This window comes from Puma concolor, chromosome D3 (genome assembly GCF_028749965.1).
Source record: "Puma concolor isolate L17-30 chromosome D3, mPumCon1.1.hap2, whole genome shotgun sequence".
Classification (NCBI taxonomy): Eukaryota; Metazoa; Chordata; class Mammalia; order Carnivora; family Felidae; genus Puma; species Puma concolor.
Genome location: NC_141678.1, coordinates 73,093,836 through 73,112,212, shown reverse-complemented (window position 1 = coordinate 73,112,212; position 18,377 = coordinate 73,093,836). Strand labels below are relative to the sequence as shown.

The 18,377-nt window shown below is 38.0% G+C and overlaps 1 protein-coding gene across 4 annotated transcripts in view; it reads right to left on the bottom strand.

Annotated features, from left to right (window-relative positions):
- Positions 1-12,389: 12,389 nt before the first annotated feature.
- DCC (DCC netrin 1 receptor) overlaps positions 12,390-18,377 on the bottom strand; it is a 1,162,490-nt gene continuing 1,156,502 nt past the window's right edge. For all 4 annotated transcript variants that reach the window (XM_086683010.1, XM_086683011.1, XM_086683012.1 and 1 more), the window contains one exon: positions 12,390-17,757. In XM_086683010.1, coding sequence (XP_086539136.1) covers positions 17,668-17,757 — 90 coding nt within the window. In that variant the 3' untranslated portion in view covers positions 12,390-17,667. The remainder of the gene's footprint in view (positions 17,758-18,377) is intronic.

Sequence of the window (18,377 nt, the reverse complement as noted above, 5' to 3'; positions counted from 1 at the left end):
AAAAATTGGCTTTATAATTTAACATGAATCCAGTAAACTTTACTCCCAAAATATAGGATTATTATTATTTTTTTTACTATTTAAGCAAAAAAGAGTTGAGACAGACTTGTTTTGCAAAATGAGAGGACGTATTTTGGTCAATTTCCTTTCTCCCTGCATTGGATAATACAATAAGTTCATCTCCTTCAGACATGAAGATGATATGAATCATGCTGATGGCTTTGTTGTAATCTGTCTGAATGTACAGGTTTGGAGGACAAAACCTTAGCGATTAAGATACCCTGGCTATGATAAGGAAAACTTTCCAGTCATATGATTTTGATAGTTTCTTAAAGCAGTTGACAGTCTATTCTTATAACTTTTAATTCTACCTAGGGAAATCTAGTGTACATTTGTTATTTTTGCCACCTAGCATCCACTTCTTCCTTCTGATAGTGATCAATTGTACCCTCCCCTATTCTCTCTCACTTCATGGGCTTCAATTGACACCCCCCCACCCCGGGCCTTGAAGAAGGAGTAAATAAACAGTATTAAGAAAAGAGCAAATTCTATCCACTTGATCACAATGCTTGGTTCAGGAATGGACCTATAGGATCGATATCCCAGCCAGGACCAAGAAGAGTCAATTATGGAACTATTGGTACAATCTGACAATAGAGACGTGTCTAAAGTTAGTCTACCCTAAGTTGTTCAGGTATCTAAGCCAATATGCTTTCTTTTTTAAAATTTAAGTTAGGAGTTCATATTGGATTTTCTATTGAGAGAAGCAGAGTTCTTATTAATATGTGATATGAGAATAGAAATCAACTGGGGAGGTGGTTAAAGTTACAGACTCTCAGACTTAACCCAGACCAACTGAATCAGTATCTCTAGAACAGGGCTCTAGGATTTATTATTTTAACAAGAGCTCCAGGTAGATTTTACAATCACTACAGTTTATGAAACACTCCATTAAGGAATTTCTTAGAACTAGCCATTGAATGTTATTCAATTTGGTGATAAAAAGCACATATTTTAGAGCTGACAGAAGTGTGTTTAAGACCCAGCTTTTCACTAAATAGATGACTTATGGCAAGATACATCATTACCCTAGTTTCAATTTTCTCATCAATAAAGTAGCAATAATAGTGTTTCAGACATCAGAGTGTTGTTTTGCATAGTAAATGAGATAAAGTATATAAGGTTCTTAATATAGCATGTTGTACAAATAAGGTGTTTAATTTCATTAGTGTTTATTATATTATTGAATTTATTATCGGCATAAGTCAAACTCTTGTGAAACATTGAGAAAAAGCTCAAATTGAGGAAACTTTACTATTGAATGTGAATCAGATAGAATTGAACAAGAGTTCTACCCAACATTGATAAATATGTTAATTATGTTATTTAAAAAAATATTTGGCTCTTAATTTTATACAGTACTTTATTTTTCATAGTCAATGAAACAACAAATTAAATTAAATCCATTCATTCATTCCATAGATTCGTTCATTCAGTCAGTTTGACTTCTCTGTGCATGCTCATAATGAAGAGGCCTTTGGTCTACAAAATACATTTGAGAAGGGTAAAAAGTTTGAAAGGAATCACCTTTCATAACTTCAGCTTCAAGGAGGGTCCCACTTTGATCCAAGATAATCCAGAGGAAGAGCAAATATTGTTTCTTGCTCTGAAGTCTGGCCTAGAATTCTTCCCTCGCACTTAGATAAATGCAAGAAAACTGGGGTAAAGTTTCCATTTTATTTTACCATATTGCGGGGTAAGCACTATATTATAACAGCTGGCTTCAGAATTCCTTCTATACAGGAAATGGTCTTTAGGGGCATAGAACCTTAATTAACTGTTTGGGTTAGGAGGTAAGAGTCTGAAGTTCTGTCAACAATAGGCTGAACAACAAAAGACAGTGATAATTCCCTAAAGGAAAGAATAAGAGGGATTTGTATTTCTTCTCTTGGAAGTAAGGACTCGAACAGAACAGAACAGAGAGACAAAGATGAGAAGGGAAAGAGAGGAGTCTGGGAGATGTGTAAGGACACGGACTGCATGATTTCTGGGGCGGTGGAAATTTCCTTCTGAGAAAATGGCTGAAGAAAATTACGTTGGAATGTTTGCATTTCTACAACTAAGGTAAAACCCTTTCTTCCACCCTTTCTGTTCCTGTCTTCAACCCAATCTCAAGTAAAGTCTGCTGCCTATATTTCTATTTTTTTGTTTTGTTTTGTTTTTAATGAAAAAATAGTTGCGTCAATGAGATTAGCCAACAGAATCTGGCTGCATGTCAGCAAGTGCCTGAGCTGACATTTCCCACTCCACCCCTCTGGAAGTCCACAGAAACCTTAGGGAAGGCTTTGGACCCTAATCAGGTATAGGATTTCTGGTAAAATCCTTTGCAGATGCCTCCACTCACTTATGTTTTAGGTCTTGAAGGCTGAGTAGGTCACAGTTTTCTGAGTACAAGTATTGAAAATTAATACCATTGGAGCTTTGCAAGTTATAAAATAACACTTTATAAAAATAAAATGTTTTTATGTCTAGTATCTGATTCGATGCACATAGGAAATCTGTGAGGTAAGCAAGTCAGATATTATTACCCGTGTGTTATAGATAAAAATAGAGGGAAAACAAACAAAATCAAACCCAGAGAAATTAGGCACCTATTCAAAGCCCCGTGGCCAACAACCCTGAAGTTAATGCTTTTGACTGGGATCTCATTCCAGATTCATCTTCCCAATTGCTGAACCTGGAAGGTCCATAAAATCCACCATAACTGTGAGCTGATCTTCTGGACGATCGTCAAGGACCCTCATTTACACCCTACTTTTATACAGTAAACCCAACCTGTCTGTGTGGTAACATTGAAACTCTAGACTCCATCTCCTTTTCTCCACCAAGATATCTCCTCTAATCTCTTTGGACTTGGCATTTGTCTTTTCAAAAATTTATTTGTTGCATTTTAGACTTCATGGTCTTGCGTGGACTGAGCTTTACTCAGTCCTATCATATCAGTTTCTTCTAGCTACTATAACAAGTTACCACAAAGTTAGCAGCTTAAAACAACAGAAATGTATTCACCCACAGTTCTGCAAACCAGAGTCTGAAATGGCGATTGCAATCCAGGTGTTGGCAGGCATGCAGTCCCTCCAAAGCCGCTAGGGGAGAATCCATTCTCTACAGCTTCCAGCTTTTAGTGGCTGCCAACATTTCCTGGTTTGTGGCTACATCATTGCAATTTCTGCCTCTGTGGTCACATTGTTTCCTCCTCCTCTGTTTCTGTGTCTAAACTCCTTCTGTTTCCTTTATAGGGACACTTGTGATTGCATTTAGAGCCCATCCAAATAATCTAAAATAATCTCCCCATCTCAAAATCCTTAAATTAATCACATTGGCAAAGACCCTTTTCCATTCCATATAAAGTAAAATTTTCAGGTTATAGGTGTTAGGATCTGGTATAGGATCTGGTATAGGATCTGGTGTATTAGTTACCACTCTATCAGCTTATTACACTCTATCCTCTTGTATAAAGATACTGCATGCCCCTTTGCTTTTGGTTCTGGAGAGTTCCATTTCTGACTCTAAACCAGGGCAACCCTTCACTGTTATGCAACACTCTCTGGAGTGTTTAATTATTGTACCTCGCCTGAAGGTCTTTTTCTTAAATCATACTGCTATTCACTCTGAGAATTTATGACACAGATGAATTTGATTTGGAAATTGCTCAGTTTTCTAGAAGAATCTTTCTGAGTGATTTTATAGTTCATTTTTGAAAGCACATAAGATCCAGTTACCCTTCTAATTATTTCCCATGTTTCTTCTGTTCTTCATAATACAACTTTATCACAGTTATTGCACATGCATTATATTTACTTCATATGTTCTCATTCCATCTACGATCCATTATAATCTGACTTCTACCTCCATCCCTTCACTGAAACTGCTCCTGCTTTAGTCACTGATAACTAGTATGACCATAAAAACTATCATCCAAATGAGGATATTTTGAAAGTGAAAGTAGATACTATACTATGGTAACTACTATTCTAGAAACTAACTACATGAGGGCATGGGACATAAACTAGGGTTATCCCAGGAAAACTAGGGGACTTAGTTACCCTTTGTATGATCTTCACACTGACAAATTCAATACACACGATTTTGTCTTTGTCTTACTCCGAATGCCACCAAGTTCTTAACACAGCTGAACCCTTCCTCTGTTTACAATGCTTTTTCTCTTCTGTCATACCAATGTTTTCCCTAATTTTTCCCTCAAACAGAAAACTCCTGTATTTTTTCCCCATTTTTGCCTGTCATTGGCCACCCTTCCTAAGCCTGCTTACTTGGTTGCTCCTTCTCTACCAATTATCTATATTCTAGATTCTCTCAGGGCTCAATTTAGGCCCAACTTTTCTCTCTGCCATGTATATTCTTGTGGCTTTAGATGCCACTATATGTTGGAAACTTGAATTTATGTCTCCAGACAAGACCTTTCATACATGTTCTCAGATTCAAATGTTCATCTACATTTTGATGTCTCCTGTTAGATATCACATGCCTCTTTAAATGTTATATATTTTTATTTCCCTATACATACCATACCAAAACTGTTTCTCTCCCAGTCTACTGTATCAGAGAAAAAGTTACCACCAACTTGAAAGTGTAAACCAGAAACCCACGCCATCCTATCCATTTGCATCTGTGCTTATTTCTACCTCTAAAACACAGTTCAAATGTAACCCATTCATTTCCATCTCTTCACCACAATTGAATCAACTATCAAACTTTTCCTGCAGCCTTTTTTTTTTTTTTCATTTTTGCTACTTGGAATTCATTCTCTACACAATAGCCAGAGTGATTTTTAATGCACACACACACACACACACACACATCTGGTATATTATTTTTATAAATATTACATTAATAAAATGTCTATTCTTTTTAAACTTTAATGCCTTGTGGCTTCATAACCATTGACCAAATGGTTTCAGGGAAATGAAGATATTAATATAATACACAAATAGTGAAGATTTCTAAGATATGACATGAGGAGAATTTTTGCCAGATCTCAAAAGTAAGCAGAAAGTTTCTCTTGGACAAGACATGGCATATCAACAGACACAAGTGTGCAAGGAGAAATGAAAATATTACTAAGTTAGATATAAGGCTTCTGGCACATCTCCATGGAGTAAAACCCTGGGGTGAAGAGGCAAAGGATGATAGACAATCTAGTCAGGTAAGGAATGAGGCCCAAACCAGGGGACTCTGATTTGTTGTGGCCTACAGCATTCTTGGAAAGGAACATCCTAGAAAGATGAAAAGAGAGAAAAGTGGTGTGTTGTCTTCAACATAAAGAGCACTGGAAATACCACCTGTATATGGCAAGTAAGGGATCCAGTTATTCCCGCATACTCTCAGCAGGGCATTTGGGAGAGGCCTAAGTTGAGAGTTGAGTCTACCTTAGGATTACCATGGCAAAGAAGTGACTTTTAAATAGAGGTTGCATAGTAGACAGACTAGTTGGGGGCCAGGTGTAAAACAAGGCTGAGACTCAGGGATTTAATAGTGAAAAAAAAAAAAACTCAGATTGGGCCAAATCAGTGAAGGGATGAAGGGGATGGAATGAAGGGTCATTTGCTGAAAGCAGAGAGGTCCACATTTGGTGAAGCATGACATGAGAACATTTGTGCTTCCCCAGAGCCATCTTGAGGACTGGCAATGATAGGGAACTTTGGGAAGAGGAAAAAAAGCTGTAGTGGGGAGTTAGAACTTGATTTTAGTGACTTTATCCAAAGAGTTAAATAGAAAGAAGCTGCTTTATTTAAAAAAAAAATTTTTTTTTTAACGTTTATTTATTTTTGAGACAGGGAGAGACAGAGCATGAACAGGGGAGGGTCAGAGAGAGAGGGAGACACAGAATCGGAAACAGGCTCCAGGCTCTGAGCTGTCAGCACAGAGCCCGATGCGGGGCTCGAACTCACAGAGTGGGAGATCGTGACCTGAGCCGAAGTCGGCCGCTTAACCGACTGAGCCACCCAGGCATCCCAAAAGAAGCTGCTTTAAATGAAATGACAGATTCCTTTTATTGAAAAGATTGAGATTTAACTCACTACCCAATAAGAATTGGGAATTGTGAGCAAGACAGAAGCAATTATAGAAGATAAAGAATGCTACATAATCTTGCACATCTGAGGTAGTGTGCACACTTTTCAAAAATCTTGATACACACAAATCAGATTTTAACTCTCTTTTTGCCTTCAATTGGCTATTATTTACTTTTGAATCTAAACTCAGTAGCAAGTACAGCAGTGTGTAGCAGGATATGGCCAATTCTAAATCCTTAATTTCTTCATTCTATTTTTCCTCCTGCTCAATGAAATGCAACTGCACTAACCATCTGTCCAGTCCTTCGATAAGCCAGGCTCTTTTCCCAACCTGGGACTTTGCCAGTTTTCCCCTCCTTCTGGAATGTTCTATAGTGCCAACATTCACATGGATGGATTGTTAGTATTCTGTGGTTTTAGTTTAAATGTTACCTCTATGAAGAAGCATTCCCCACCTAAAATAAGTGTCTCTACTGCCCCTCAATAATAATTCCTAAAGATGCAATATTTCCATATCATAATCTTAGTTTATAGCACTCATTACAATTATCGTACCTATCTGTTCTTTGTCCCCACAAGTGAATTATGAACTCCATAAAGGCAGAAATATTCATACTGGTCACTGCTGTTTTTCCAGTGCCAGCTCAATCATTTGTACGTGGTAAATATTCAACAGACATTTGTGAATGAAGAAATAAAACTTTCATATTCAATGGTTCCATATTAGTAACCGAATTAAATTAAATATCTTAGATCACCATTATATAACTTTGTAATACAACAGTCACTTTCCACTGACTATAAAGTCAGTGGAAATATACTTCCTACTTTCTTCCACAATCCACATACTTAAAAAAAAAGTTCCGAGATAATTATTAGTTCCATTTTTTTGTCCTGTAAATCCTTGCCATTGTATCTTTTTGATCATATAACTTCTTTGAGCTGACTAGCCCTTTTCAGTCTCTAAATATTTTAGTCTTATTATTTAAAGCTCTTCTCACACACAAAAAAGAGGTTAGAGTGGGAGAGAGCCAAAGCATAAGAGACTCTTAAAAACTGAGAACAAACTGAGGGTTGATGCGGGGTGGGAGGGAGGGGAGGGTGGGTGATGGGTATTGAGGAGGGCATCTTTTGGGATGAGCACTGGGTGTTGTATGGAAACCAATTTGACAATAAATTTTATATATTAAAAAAAATAAAGCTCTTCTCACATACCACCTTTCCTATGAGGCTTCCATCAACCTTAGTTTGATGCTCTGTAGTCTAGTGGAATTTTGTCTTTACCTGTGTAAAGCTACCTGTCTCATCCAAACTATCCTCACATAAATACATATACATGTATACACACACACTTATCTGTTAGTGTCTAAATATATAAAATGTATGGCTTTATCCTTTGGTTCATTGGTTCCCTTAGTACTTTGTCTTTCATGTGAATAAAGGCACTAAATAAATACTGGATGTATACGTTAAGGAAAAAAAAATATTTTACAATAGTACCATGCTTTTGAAAACTTCTTTCTACATCTGCATGCATGTTACAAATAATACGTATAAAGTTAGAATCACTCCCAAACCACAAATTTGCTAAATTTCCATCTATACTTTTTAAAACATGAAAATATTCATAAATGTTAAGGGGAAAGATTGAGTGCAGAAACGGAACAGAAGTAGCATTCGTTAGGCTTTTGCCAAGTACTAGAAATTATACTAAGAGGTTTATTTACATTGTCTAATTTAAATTTAATATCTACAATATCCCTATGAAGTAAATGTGCTGATTTTTCAAAACATCAGACTTAGGGAAGCAATGGGAATAATCCATGACAAATAAGGACTCACATCTACAAAATTAAAATGTTACCATTACTAAAAGAGTTCCACACCAAAGGACAGATTTTAGTTGAATAAAAAGAAAAGTAGCAGAGGGAATCCACCACAGATTCAAAGAGTAGTTTAAGAATTAAATCCTTAAGAAACATTAAGAAGGTGAAAAATTGTTCTACTAAAGGGTATTTTGTCAAACTTACATAAAGAGTCAGAATAGATATTAGCAAAGACAGGGAAATTAATTTATAAAGAATGTTAATTAAAACGTGAAAGAAATCTGGGAAAAATTACTTCTCTTATTTATTTCAAGAAATCTTTTGAGCTGCTAATGAGAACATTTGGATTATCTCAGGAATAATTGCCTTAGTATTTATTGTATCAAATTATGAGTTTCTAAAGTTAAGGTGAAGGAGAGAGCTTAGTTGCAGATGAAAGAGAAAATAATGTAGCAACACAGAAATAAGAAATTGGTAAACACAATATAGCTTAAGCTTAGACTTGTGCAAATCGAAAGTAGGATAAATCTTCAGTGCTTTAAAAAAAATATCTAGGGTTCAACAATTACAATGGCATCTGGAAAGTTGCCCCTAGCAGTCCATCCCACTTTCCCATTATTATATCTAGGGATTCAGAAAACAGATATTTGAAGAAAGAGAAGAGGAAGACGACAGAATCCAGAAAGTTTTTTTTTTCCCACCAACTGTAAGGTCAATAAATCATTAAGAAAGCATAATTGAAGGCCCATCCTCACCATGTTGCCCGTGATCTCATGCAAAGGATCTTCAGTACACAAGTGAAAAGTTTATACCCACCAGAAATCCAGGCCAGTATCACTCTGGCTGCCTCAAAAAAGCATAATGCACACAGCAGTTATGTATTCCTCCCTCGGCTCTCTCTCTCCACTACATTCATTTGTTTAGTACAAACTGTCAGAGCAGGACTGGGCAGAAAGGATAAGAGAGGAACGAATGAACTTGGGTACATCTCTCCTCTCTACAGCATTCTAAGTAGATGTAGAAGTAGAGATAGGAGATGGGGCATGTTTCTTCTTGAGTTTTGCTGATTTTCATGTGTTCTGGTTGGCAATCTAAGAGCCAGAGAGATGAAAAGGAAGACACTGCATCAATCCAGCAGATTTATACTAGCTGAAAGCCAATGAGATAGTGGAGCCTTGCTGGGATCTGTGGAGAACAACCAGTTGGCCATGTGTGCTTCAGGAAGCAGTCTCACAGAACACAAGGGGTCATAACATGGGGCCATGAGCAATTCACATGGACAGAGGGTTGACACACAGTGACCTGGATGAATTTTCCTTCATTTCAGAGGAAATACATATATTAAAGACACTTAATTCTAAAATAAAAATAAGAATAGGCTAAAGTGGGTGCCTGGGTCGATGAGTCGGTTAAGCGTCCTACTCTTGACTTTGGTTCAGGTCTTGGTCTCTTGGTTTGTGAGTTTGAGCCCTGCATCAGGCTCTACACTGACAGCACAAAGCCTGCTTGGGATTCTCTCTCTCTCTCTCTCTCTGCCCCTCCGCCACTCATGCCCATGTGTGCTCTCTCTCTCTTTCCCTCCCTCTCTCTCTCTCAAAATAAATAAACATTAAAAAAATAAAAAAATACATTAAAAAGAAGACTAGGTGAAGTAATGAGACATAACAGGCTTACAAGATAATTCTTTTACAAAAGCAGAAGGAGTTTCAAAGAAAACTGGCATTTTCCAAGTGTATAAAGAAATATCGACTCTATGAAACAGAATTGGAATATAATAAAGAGAGAATGGGATGGGATAAAAAGACAACATAATGCAATAAAGGAGATGGGTAAGAAAAGAAAAAGTCACAAGGAAATTACAAGTGCAATTGCAGAATTAAAACCGTTAGTGGAGGAAAGACAGATTTAGCTTTACAAGCAGAGAGGTGGTATGTGAATGCAAATGAGAGGCTGCAAACAATGTTTAGGAAAAGAGTGATGCATGAAAGAAATGAGGAAGTGGAATGATGGGCTGGAGATCAAGATGTATTTTTAATAATTTTACGTACACCTTTAAAACACATAAATCTAAATGAACTGATGAGTGATCAACGAATTGAAGAAAATTTCCATGAAAGAGAGGCGATGTCCACCTTTCTGGATTTCGGCTCTGAGTAGACCACTCTGACTTTCCACTTTCCATCAGACCTATTAAACTCACCTGCATGAATATTAATACAATTTTCTATCTACCCAATTCTAGCATCATAGGGTATTTAAGATAGCAACTATCTCATTCTTCGAGCAGTCCAAAATCTCTTCCATAACAATATTTGCAATGGAGAGAGTAGTTAATTTTTTAGTCTTCTCCTCTCTAGGTCAGACACCAGCAACCTATTTTCTTCAAATAAGCAGTTTTCCGTGGAAATAATCATCTGTGACAGCCTTTTCTGGTAGCACAACATTCTTTTGTTAAGATATGGTTACATCAGTTGAATATGGTAGTGCAAAATGTGTGAAATAAAATAGACTGTGGTAAATATGTTGTTTCTATTTCTTGCATATCAATGTCCTTTAACATTTTGGTGTTAACATAGTTACATTTCATAAATTATAGAATAAATATTAGCATTTATAGAAGATGGCTCTGGAATATCCTTATTTGGAGACTTTTAAAAATTGTGCTAAAATATACATAACACAAAAATTTCTTTTTAAATCATTTTTAAGTTCAGTAGCATTAAGTATATTCATGTTGTGCAGCCATCATCACTATCTATCCCCAGAACCCCTTTCATCTTCCAAAACTGAATCTCTATACCAATTAAACAATTATTCTCCATTGCTGTATTTTCCTAGCTACTGGCACCCACCATTCTACTCTCTGTCGCCATGAATTTGACTCTTCTAGGTACCTCATATAAATGGAATTATATACTATTTGCTCTTTAGTGACAGACTTATTTTACTTAGCATGTCTCCAAGTTTCTTCCATGTTGCAGCATGTGTCAGAATGTCCCTCGTTTTTAAGGTTGAATAATATTCCACTGTATACATACACCACATTTTGTTTATTTATTCATCTGTTGATGCATCCGTGGATTGCTTTCATCTTTTGGCTATTGTGAATAATGCTGCTGTGAACCTAGGCATCCAAATATCTGTCCAAGTCTCTGCTTTCCATTCTTTTGGGTATATGCTCAGAGTCAATTTGCTGGATCATATGGTAATCTGTGTTTAATTTTTTGAGGAACCATCATGCTGTTTTCCACAGTGGCTGCATTAGTTTACATTCCTGCTGATCAGGCACAAGGATTCCAATTTCTCCAGGTTCTTGATTTCTTTTCTCTACATGGAATGAGTATGAGTTGGGGAAGACAGGGAGAGCTAGGCGATCTTCAAAGCCCAACCTATCTTGTCACCTGTGATGCATCGCCTTCAAGAAAGAATTTACTAGGTGGTTCTCTACTTGCCCCAAAGGCTTAACACTTTTATTAGCACATGACTTTCTCTTAGAGAAGAGATTACATGCCCAACTTAATCTTTCAATACTCACAGCAATATATTGTTCAATGCATATGCATCCCCATGTTCTACTATTGATAAGAATGAAATATCTGGAGGATGGAGAGAGCATTACATTTATTTGGTATTGGTGTGCTGAAATGGGAATAAAAATAGAGGGGACTTGCCTCGGGGTGCATTCCCCCAAAACAGACCCTGACATGAGAATCTGTGTAAAAGTGATTAAGAAGTGCTCCCAGGAGAGACCATTAGGAGAATGGGGAAGGAAGGAAAGAGAAAGGACACAAGCCAAATAAGGTACTATGTCTAGGGTACAATATTTTGGAGCACTGTCACTCCTCAGAGTCACTTTGGCTAGGTCCCGTAGGGGAACTCTTGAGGTGACTTGGAATACACCTCAACATTGTTCCAGTTGGGGAAAACAGGCCAAATTATTGACCAGCTATTGGTGAGGCGTAGTCAGGGATTTCCAGTTCTCCTTTGCATACAGGCAAAGTGAGTTCTGGCAGCTGGGGGCAGCCCTCCAACAAAAAGACACGGGTATTTGCTGTTGGGATTGAAGCCACACTGGGCATGCGCATGAACATGGTATAAGGATCCGAAGGGATATGGCAGAGCACTCCAGCCTCTGCCACAGAGGTCAGAATAAGGCAGTATGTATCCTGACTATAATAGGCAGGCAGGGATTAGAGTTGGGTGCATTTAGTGTCAGCCATTTAATATAAATAGCTTGGGGCGCCTGGGTGTCTCACTCAGTTGGTTGAGCATCAGACTCTTGATTTTGGCTCAGGTTGTGATCCCAGGGTTGTGGAATTGAGCCCTGTGTGTCGAGCAAGGAGCCTGCTTACGATTCTCCCTCCCTCCCCCTCCCCCTCTGCCCAACTCCCCCGCTCACATGCTCTCTCTCTAAAATAATTATATATATACATATATATATATATATACATAAATAACTTGAAGAAAGAACTTTGTATCAAAACTTTATTTATTAAACAAAAAATGCACCATTGGAATAACATTTCTATAAAAAATGAATATGAGACTGTTCTACAGTGATTACAAAACCCCCTTTTTCCTCGTGTGGTAGTATACAAGATCGAGTGTAGAAACAGTCATTGTTTTAAACTGTAAGCAAGTATCCTTTCTCATAGAACAAGATTTACACTTAAATATTGCAATCACTAGTCTAATTTGGTTAACAATGCTAGAGTCTTGACAATTTAAAGAAACTCTTTGTAGGCTCAAAATACCTTTGTTTGTTTAAAGGTGTTTTGTAGCAACAAAAAATTTCTTTTTCCACTAAGGCTAGTTAAAGCTGTAGTATACCCATTTCTACCAAATAAACCTACCACTAGCACACTAACAACTTGAATTGCAAAGCCCTTTGAGAGAATGAGTAGCACTGATCTGCAAAATGCTGTCAGAATATTTTAGATTTGGTGTTATCTTGTTTGAATGACCCTGGAAAGGGAGAAGGTGGTAACAATGAAGCTTCAGTGGAGGCTTTGCCTGGACTTATCCTCATACTCAGCAATGGACAGTTCATTTCCAAAGTGGTCCCTCTGAGATATGGAACACTGCAGCTTTAATAGCCGTATCTAGATTCCCAACCAGATCTCCCTTTTTATCATAAATTATCCAAAAAGAAGCCACTCTAAATAATAAATTAAATATTACTTATAAAAAGTACACCCCAGACCCACCCACCCATCCCCCAAACAAGCTGACAATTCACAAAGTTCAGAATTGTCAGGTTTACCCTACAATAATAAAAAACAGCATTTCTCCTCCTCTCCAACATTCCTTTCTTGCATCTGAAAATACGCTTTCAGCACACAGTGAGATCCCTTGGCCCATGCATCTGTGACTTCTTGCAGAGTTTTGCTGTTGCTCTCCAACCAACAAAAAATTATAGGATGGCAATGTACAAAGGCTCTCTACTGAGAGCAGGAGAAGAAATCCTTCAGAGTGCAGCCAGAAGTCGCCAAGTGAACGTTACCCAACAGTGGCAATGCAGAGCGCAGGAGTAAGATGTATTTGTGGATGTGGGCGTGGTATTTGGTCTCCTATATAACCTCACTGACCAGGAAATACTCAGGCATTTATTTTCATCATTTTGGAAGTAGGTATTTGGATAGCAAAGGACACTGAAACATGGGAATGTGTCTTTTTTCATTGGAATGGAATATCACACAAAATGTCTATGATTTTCTAAGTATCTACAGTAATTTAAAACATTGGAATCAAGCAAAAAGCTTTTCTCTGCAAGATTTAAGTGATTTCTGAAATTCATGAGAGAAATAGACATTATGAGTAAAATGTTGCTCTGAAAGAAATTTTTAAAAGAGAGAGAGATGGTAGACGTGAGTATATGCCTGCTTCTGCAGCTCTAGAATATTATGGGATCTGTGTTGTATACATGGTTATGAACGGGCTAGGATACTAGCCTCTGGCCTTCGGACAGTGTGCAATTGCATGAAGTAAACTAGTTGATTGAGGGAAGGAAAACAACCTTGTGCCACATCTATTTTAGGGTTCAGATGATTTTGTTTTCTGTAAGCATAACTAAAACTAGGGAATTTTTTCTATTTGTCTCTGTCTCATGGACTAGAAATGGAAGTTCTAAAACCACAAGTTTGAGTCTGGGATCCAATTTCATCTGAAATGGCACGGTGATTTCTTTAGAGGTGACTTTTTTTTTTTGTTGGAGTTATAGTTCAGCTGCCATATATGAAACCCTCTATTAAATTTGGAGGAGATTTTAGTTATTTCTCTAAACAAAATCAAAAGACAGATGTATCAAAAGGGTGGATAAGAATGAGTAATCATCTTCCAATACAGACTATGAAGGTTTCCAGAAAAACCTACTTAGAAATGCTTTATTGGAAAAGCCGGTGAGTGCCAAACTTTAAAGTTTCCAAATATTGTTTGGAGCAACACACTAATGCAGGGTATCTCTCCTTTTGTAGCTCCTACCAAGGCAGAGGACCAAACATACATGTCGTTTTGACCACTCCTTATTTCGAAGAGAATAATGTTATATCCAATCTCTCATACGAAGTTTTAATAAATTCACCTCTTATATCCCTGGCTTGATCTGTTTTTTCTCTCTCCCTCTCTCTTTTTTTCCCCCCAGATTATTCAATTGAGTGTGCATTTTATAACACCCAAATGTAAAGTTCCATTATTTAAATATTCTAGAAGCTTATAGCCCTATTCTACAAAGAGGTAGCTATGAGTGTTTTTTTTATTGAATGCGAATCACTAAGAAACATTTAACTTTTGGCTACAGCATCCTCCAAATACGCTTTATGCATTTTGAGCTATCTGCATTTTTGTGCGTTTAACAAGTGCAGAAATTTCTAGAGGAAAGAAAAAGAGCTTTCTTATCGGTATGAAATACAAAAGAAACGTACCAAACTTTTTCAAGAGGAGGCTCTGGCCTGACAGTTCAGTGCAGTGTAGAGGAGGACTGAGCAGGCCCTGCCAAGTTTTATTTTCTTCTTTTTCAGGGAGAAATGAGCCCTGGTGGCAGAGCTGCTGGTTGGCTGTCAAACATCACCCTATGGGAGTCAGAGAGATTTATGAGCTTAAAGAGCCCTGGATGTTATGAACTAGGCTCGAAGTAGGAACAAAATAGAGGCTATCTTGCAGTGTTCACACATTGCTTCTTGTCAAGAGATCAGAAGACTGGGAAATTAAAAAATGACCTGAAAACTTGAGCAGGCAGTTGTATACATATGTGAACTCTTTGAGATAGTGGGGAGCAGAGTTTTACAAAAGCTGTGGTGAAGTCACTGCGCACTAAAACCATTGGGTAAAGGGCACTAGAGTCTCTTGAGAGGATTTAAATGGATTCTACTATATCTTCAAGGCATGAATCAAAGCCTTATTAGCATTACAAATTACTAAAACAAACCATTGTATTTCTTTAATGAAGAAAGTTTTAAGAGCATGCACCAGAAATATACCTCTCACCGAAAACAGATAATGCATATGTTCGTGTAGTTTTACCAATTTTTATTTATTAAGGTCAGTGACTTTGACTAGAGTCAACTAGAATTTTGTGAAATTCTAGTTCTCTTGATTGTCCAGATACAGTCTATAGATTGAAGATGTGACTCTGAAATTTGAGACTTGTAGCCAGTTTCAAACAGAGCACTCAGGATGTCATTCTTTGGGTAGAGAATGCTTTCAGAGAATGTTCCTTGTTTATGAGTATTAGAAAGGGGGGGCATTCTAGGACCTCGAGTGGTAAAGCTAGCCTATTGAACATTTTCTGAAGTAATGAATTATTTCTGCAATATTTGGGATTGTGTTAGGAAATGCCTTGTTCCCGGTCAGCGGAAGGTTGTCTACCTAAGTGCCCAGATTTTGAACAAGAATAATCTGCCCTATAGAATAACGTCACATAGCTCTTCAGAAGAACTTCAAGAAAATCTTAGTATATTGAAGAAGCACTCTTGTTGAAGGAACAATTTCACAAATGGACCGGACTTTCTAATGAACCATTTGAACAAGCCCTCTCTTTGACATCAGATTTCCTTCCCGACATAAAACTGTAAAAAAATAATCTGAATTATTACTTCTGTTACAGTGCCATTTTGCTGAAAATATTTTATTCAGGGATTCATATATAATTACCCACCTAATAAAAGGAGCTATTAGGTTGTAAAGATCCTATCCCTTCCATGCTCTTTTAAAATTATGACCTACTCAAGCTTGAAATCAAAGACAGAGCTGAAAGGAATAATTCAGCTGAAACTCTCTTATTGGGTTTTCAAGTCGCCTAACTGATAAATATGCAAATTAGCTCCCTTTTGGCGACTCAGCTGCATAAACAGGGATTAACTCCAAATGCAGCTGAAAATTTAGAACTGAAAAGGGTGCACGCAAAGTGTTCTTAATTTCACCTAGTTCCAAGCTGTAGATAAACATGGCGATAGGAATTTAAAATTCTAGTTCACAATGAAGATGCAGCTCTGAAAAGCATCCACTGGATTTATAATGTGTCAGAAGCATCAAGAGGCACCTTCCTCTCTGCATCTCAGGCAGAGTGTAGGTTCCCTTGACAATAGGGCTTGGTGGTGGCCACTGACCAAAACTGCCCCCTCTGAGTCAGTGAGGAGCCTGTCGTGGAAAGTGACATCACTCAAAGGCAGGTACTGTGTGCAACTGCCTTCCATTTCACTTCCCTTCCTCAGGGCCTGTTCTCAGGGAGTCTGCCATTTCCACAGAGGGTGACAGGGATGTTGGTCAGGAGGCCAAGCAGTGTGTGGGAGCTGGCCACCTCATCCAAGGCTGGCAGCCATGGAGAACTCAGGAAGGGACAGGACGGAGGGGGGGAAACACTTCCGTCCAGACTTCTGAGGAAGATGGCCTTGGTGAAGCTTTGAAATGTCATCACAGTGTGATATGGCACAAAAGCCACCCAAATTGAAAAGTGTCCTATTACAAGCTTAAGCACATAATTATCGTGTGTCTGACAAGATTGCATATTGTATCCTCTTTCAGGAAACAGACTCCTACCGGCAAGACACCACTAGTTGCAGATTTTTATATTCCCGCTCTTCAGACACAAATATTAACCAAGGGCATATTGACAAATGCTTGCAAAAATGGGTGAATTTTATAGCCGCTTGCTAATACCCACCACTGGTGCAAGATGAATGTCTGAGTTACAAAACATAAGCCTTCGCTGCCTTTTGTTGACTTATTTACTTTTTGTGCTGTCAAGAAAACATCCAATCCTTTGGTGCTATGTAGTGAGAGAATTTCCGTGGGCGCTTTGTACTTTGAAGTTGAAAACGAAACAATGAGCTTGCACTGATTTGCCACGGGATGGGACAGGCTTCAATAATGCACTTGCATTTTGTGAGACTAGACCTACAGGAAAAGGAAATGACAGGCCTCGATGAAGGAAAACATAAGCATTAGTTATGACGGTGTGGTCACTGCAGTGGCAAAGACCCAGGACTAGTCTAGCAGCTTCAGCTTTGACATTGCAGTGAAGACGTTTATTTACTTTTGTTTAGGGACCCCATAGTAATCATTGTGAAATTCCTGATGCCTATGAAAGAAGGGACACTTATTCCTTCTGAACCGCTTCAGGATCCTCCGTGAGTGGTCCTGATTGTTGACCTGTACACTGGTTAAGAGTTCTTGGACACAGGTGTGCTGTTTATGGGTAATTGGTATGCTGCAAAGTTCCCGGAAAATACACCTCATCAATTGGGTAATACGTGTTAAAAGGCCGAGCCTGTGATGGCATTAAGTTGCTTCATTAGCCCTTCCAAACTTGCCATTTGTTCACTCAAATCATCCTGTTCATACACCTACAGAAAGAATGAAAACAAAAGTTAGGACAGGTGAACATCAATACATTCCCTTTATGAAGGCAGTGGCCATGTCTAGTTGGTTTACTCTGTATTCTCAAGCATGACACAGTGGCTCATAGCCATAGCGAGAGGCTGTGCTCAGAATAGAAGCATTGAATGAAGATGTCAATAAGAGAGGTGGTAAGGAGAGTAATGATTGCATACTGTTTCACTAACTTCATCCCTGTGTTGAGGAAAAAGCTTTAGAGTGAAAAGAAAAAAAATCTCATTTCACACTGTCTGTGTGGTCTCAGTTAAGTTAGTGAGCCTCTTGGATATACAGTTCTTCTCAGCAACAAAATGATGATTTCTATTTCATAGGCTAAGTATCTTGTAGCATGTTTAGTGACTATCACAGTGGCCAGGACATGGTTCATATTCCATATGTTCTCCTTTTTCCTTCCCATCTCATCCAGCAGGATATGAACACAATGTATATCACCATGTTTCTTTTCTTCATAACACAACATAGGTACATTTTTGTGTGGGAGTTTGATGGGCTTTGCCTTGATCAGTGAAAGGTCTGAAGATTATGGCTTTGTTTTGTGGGTGGAAACAAAATTCTCGCCCCAAACCAG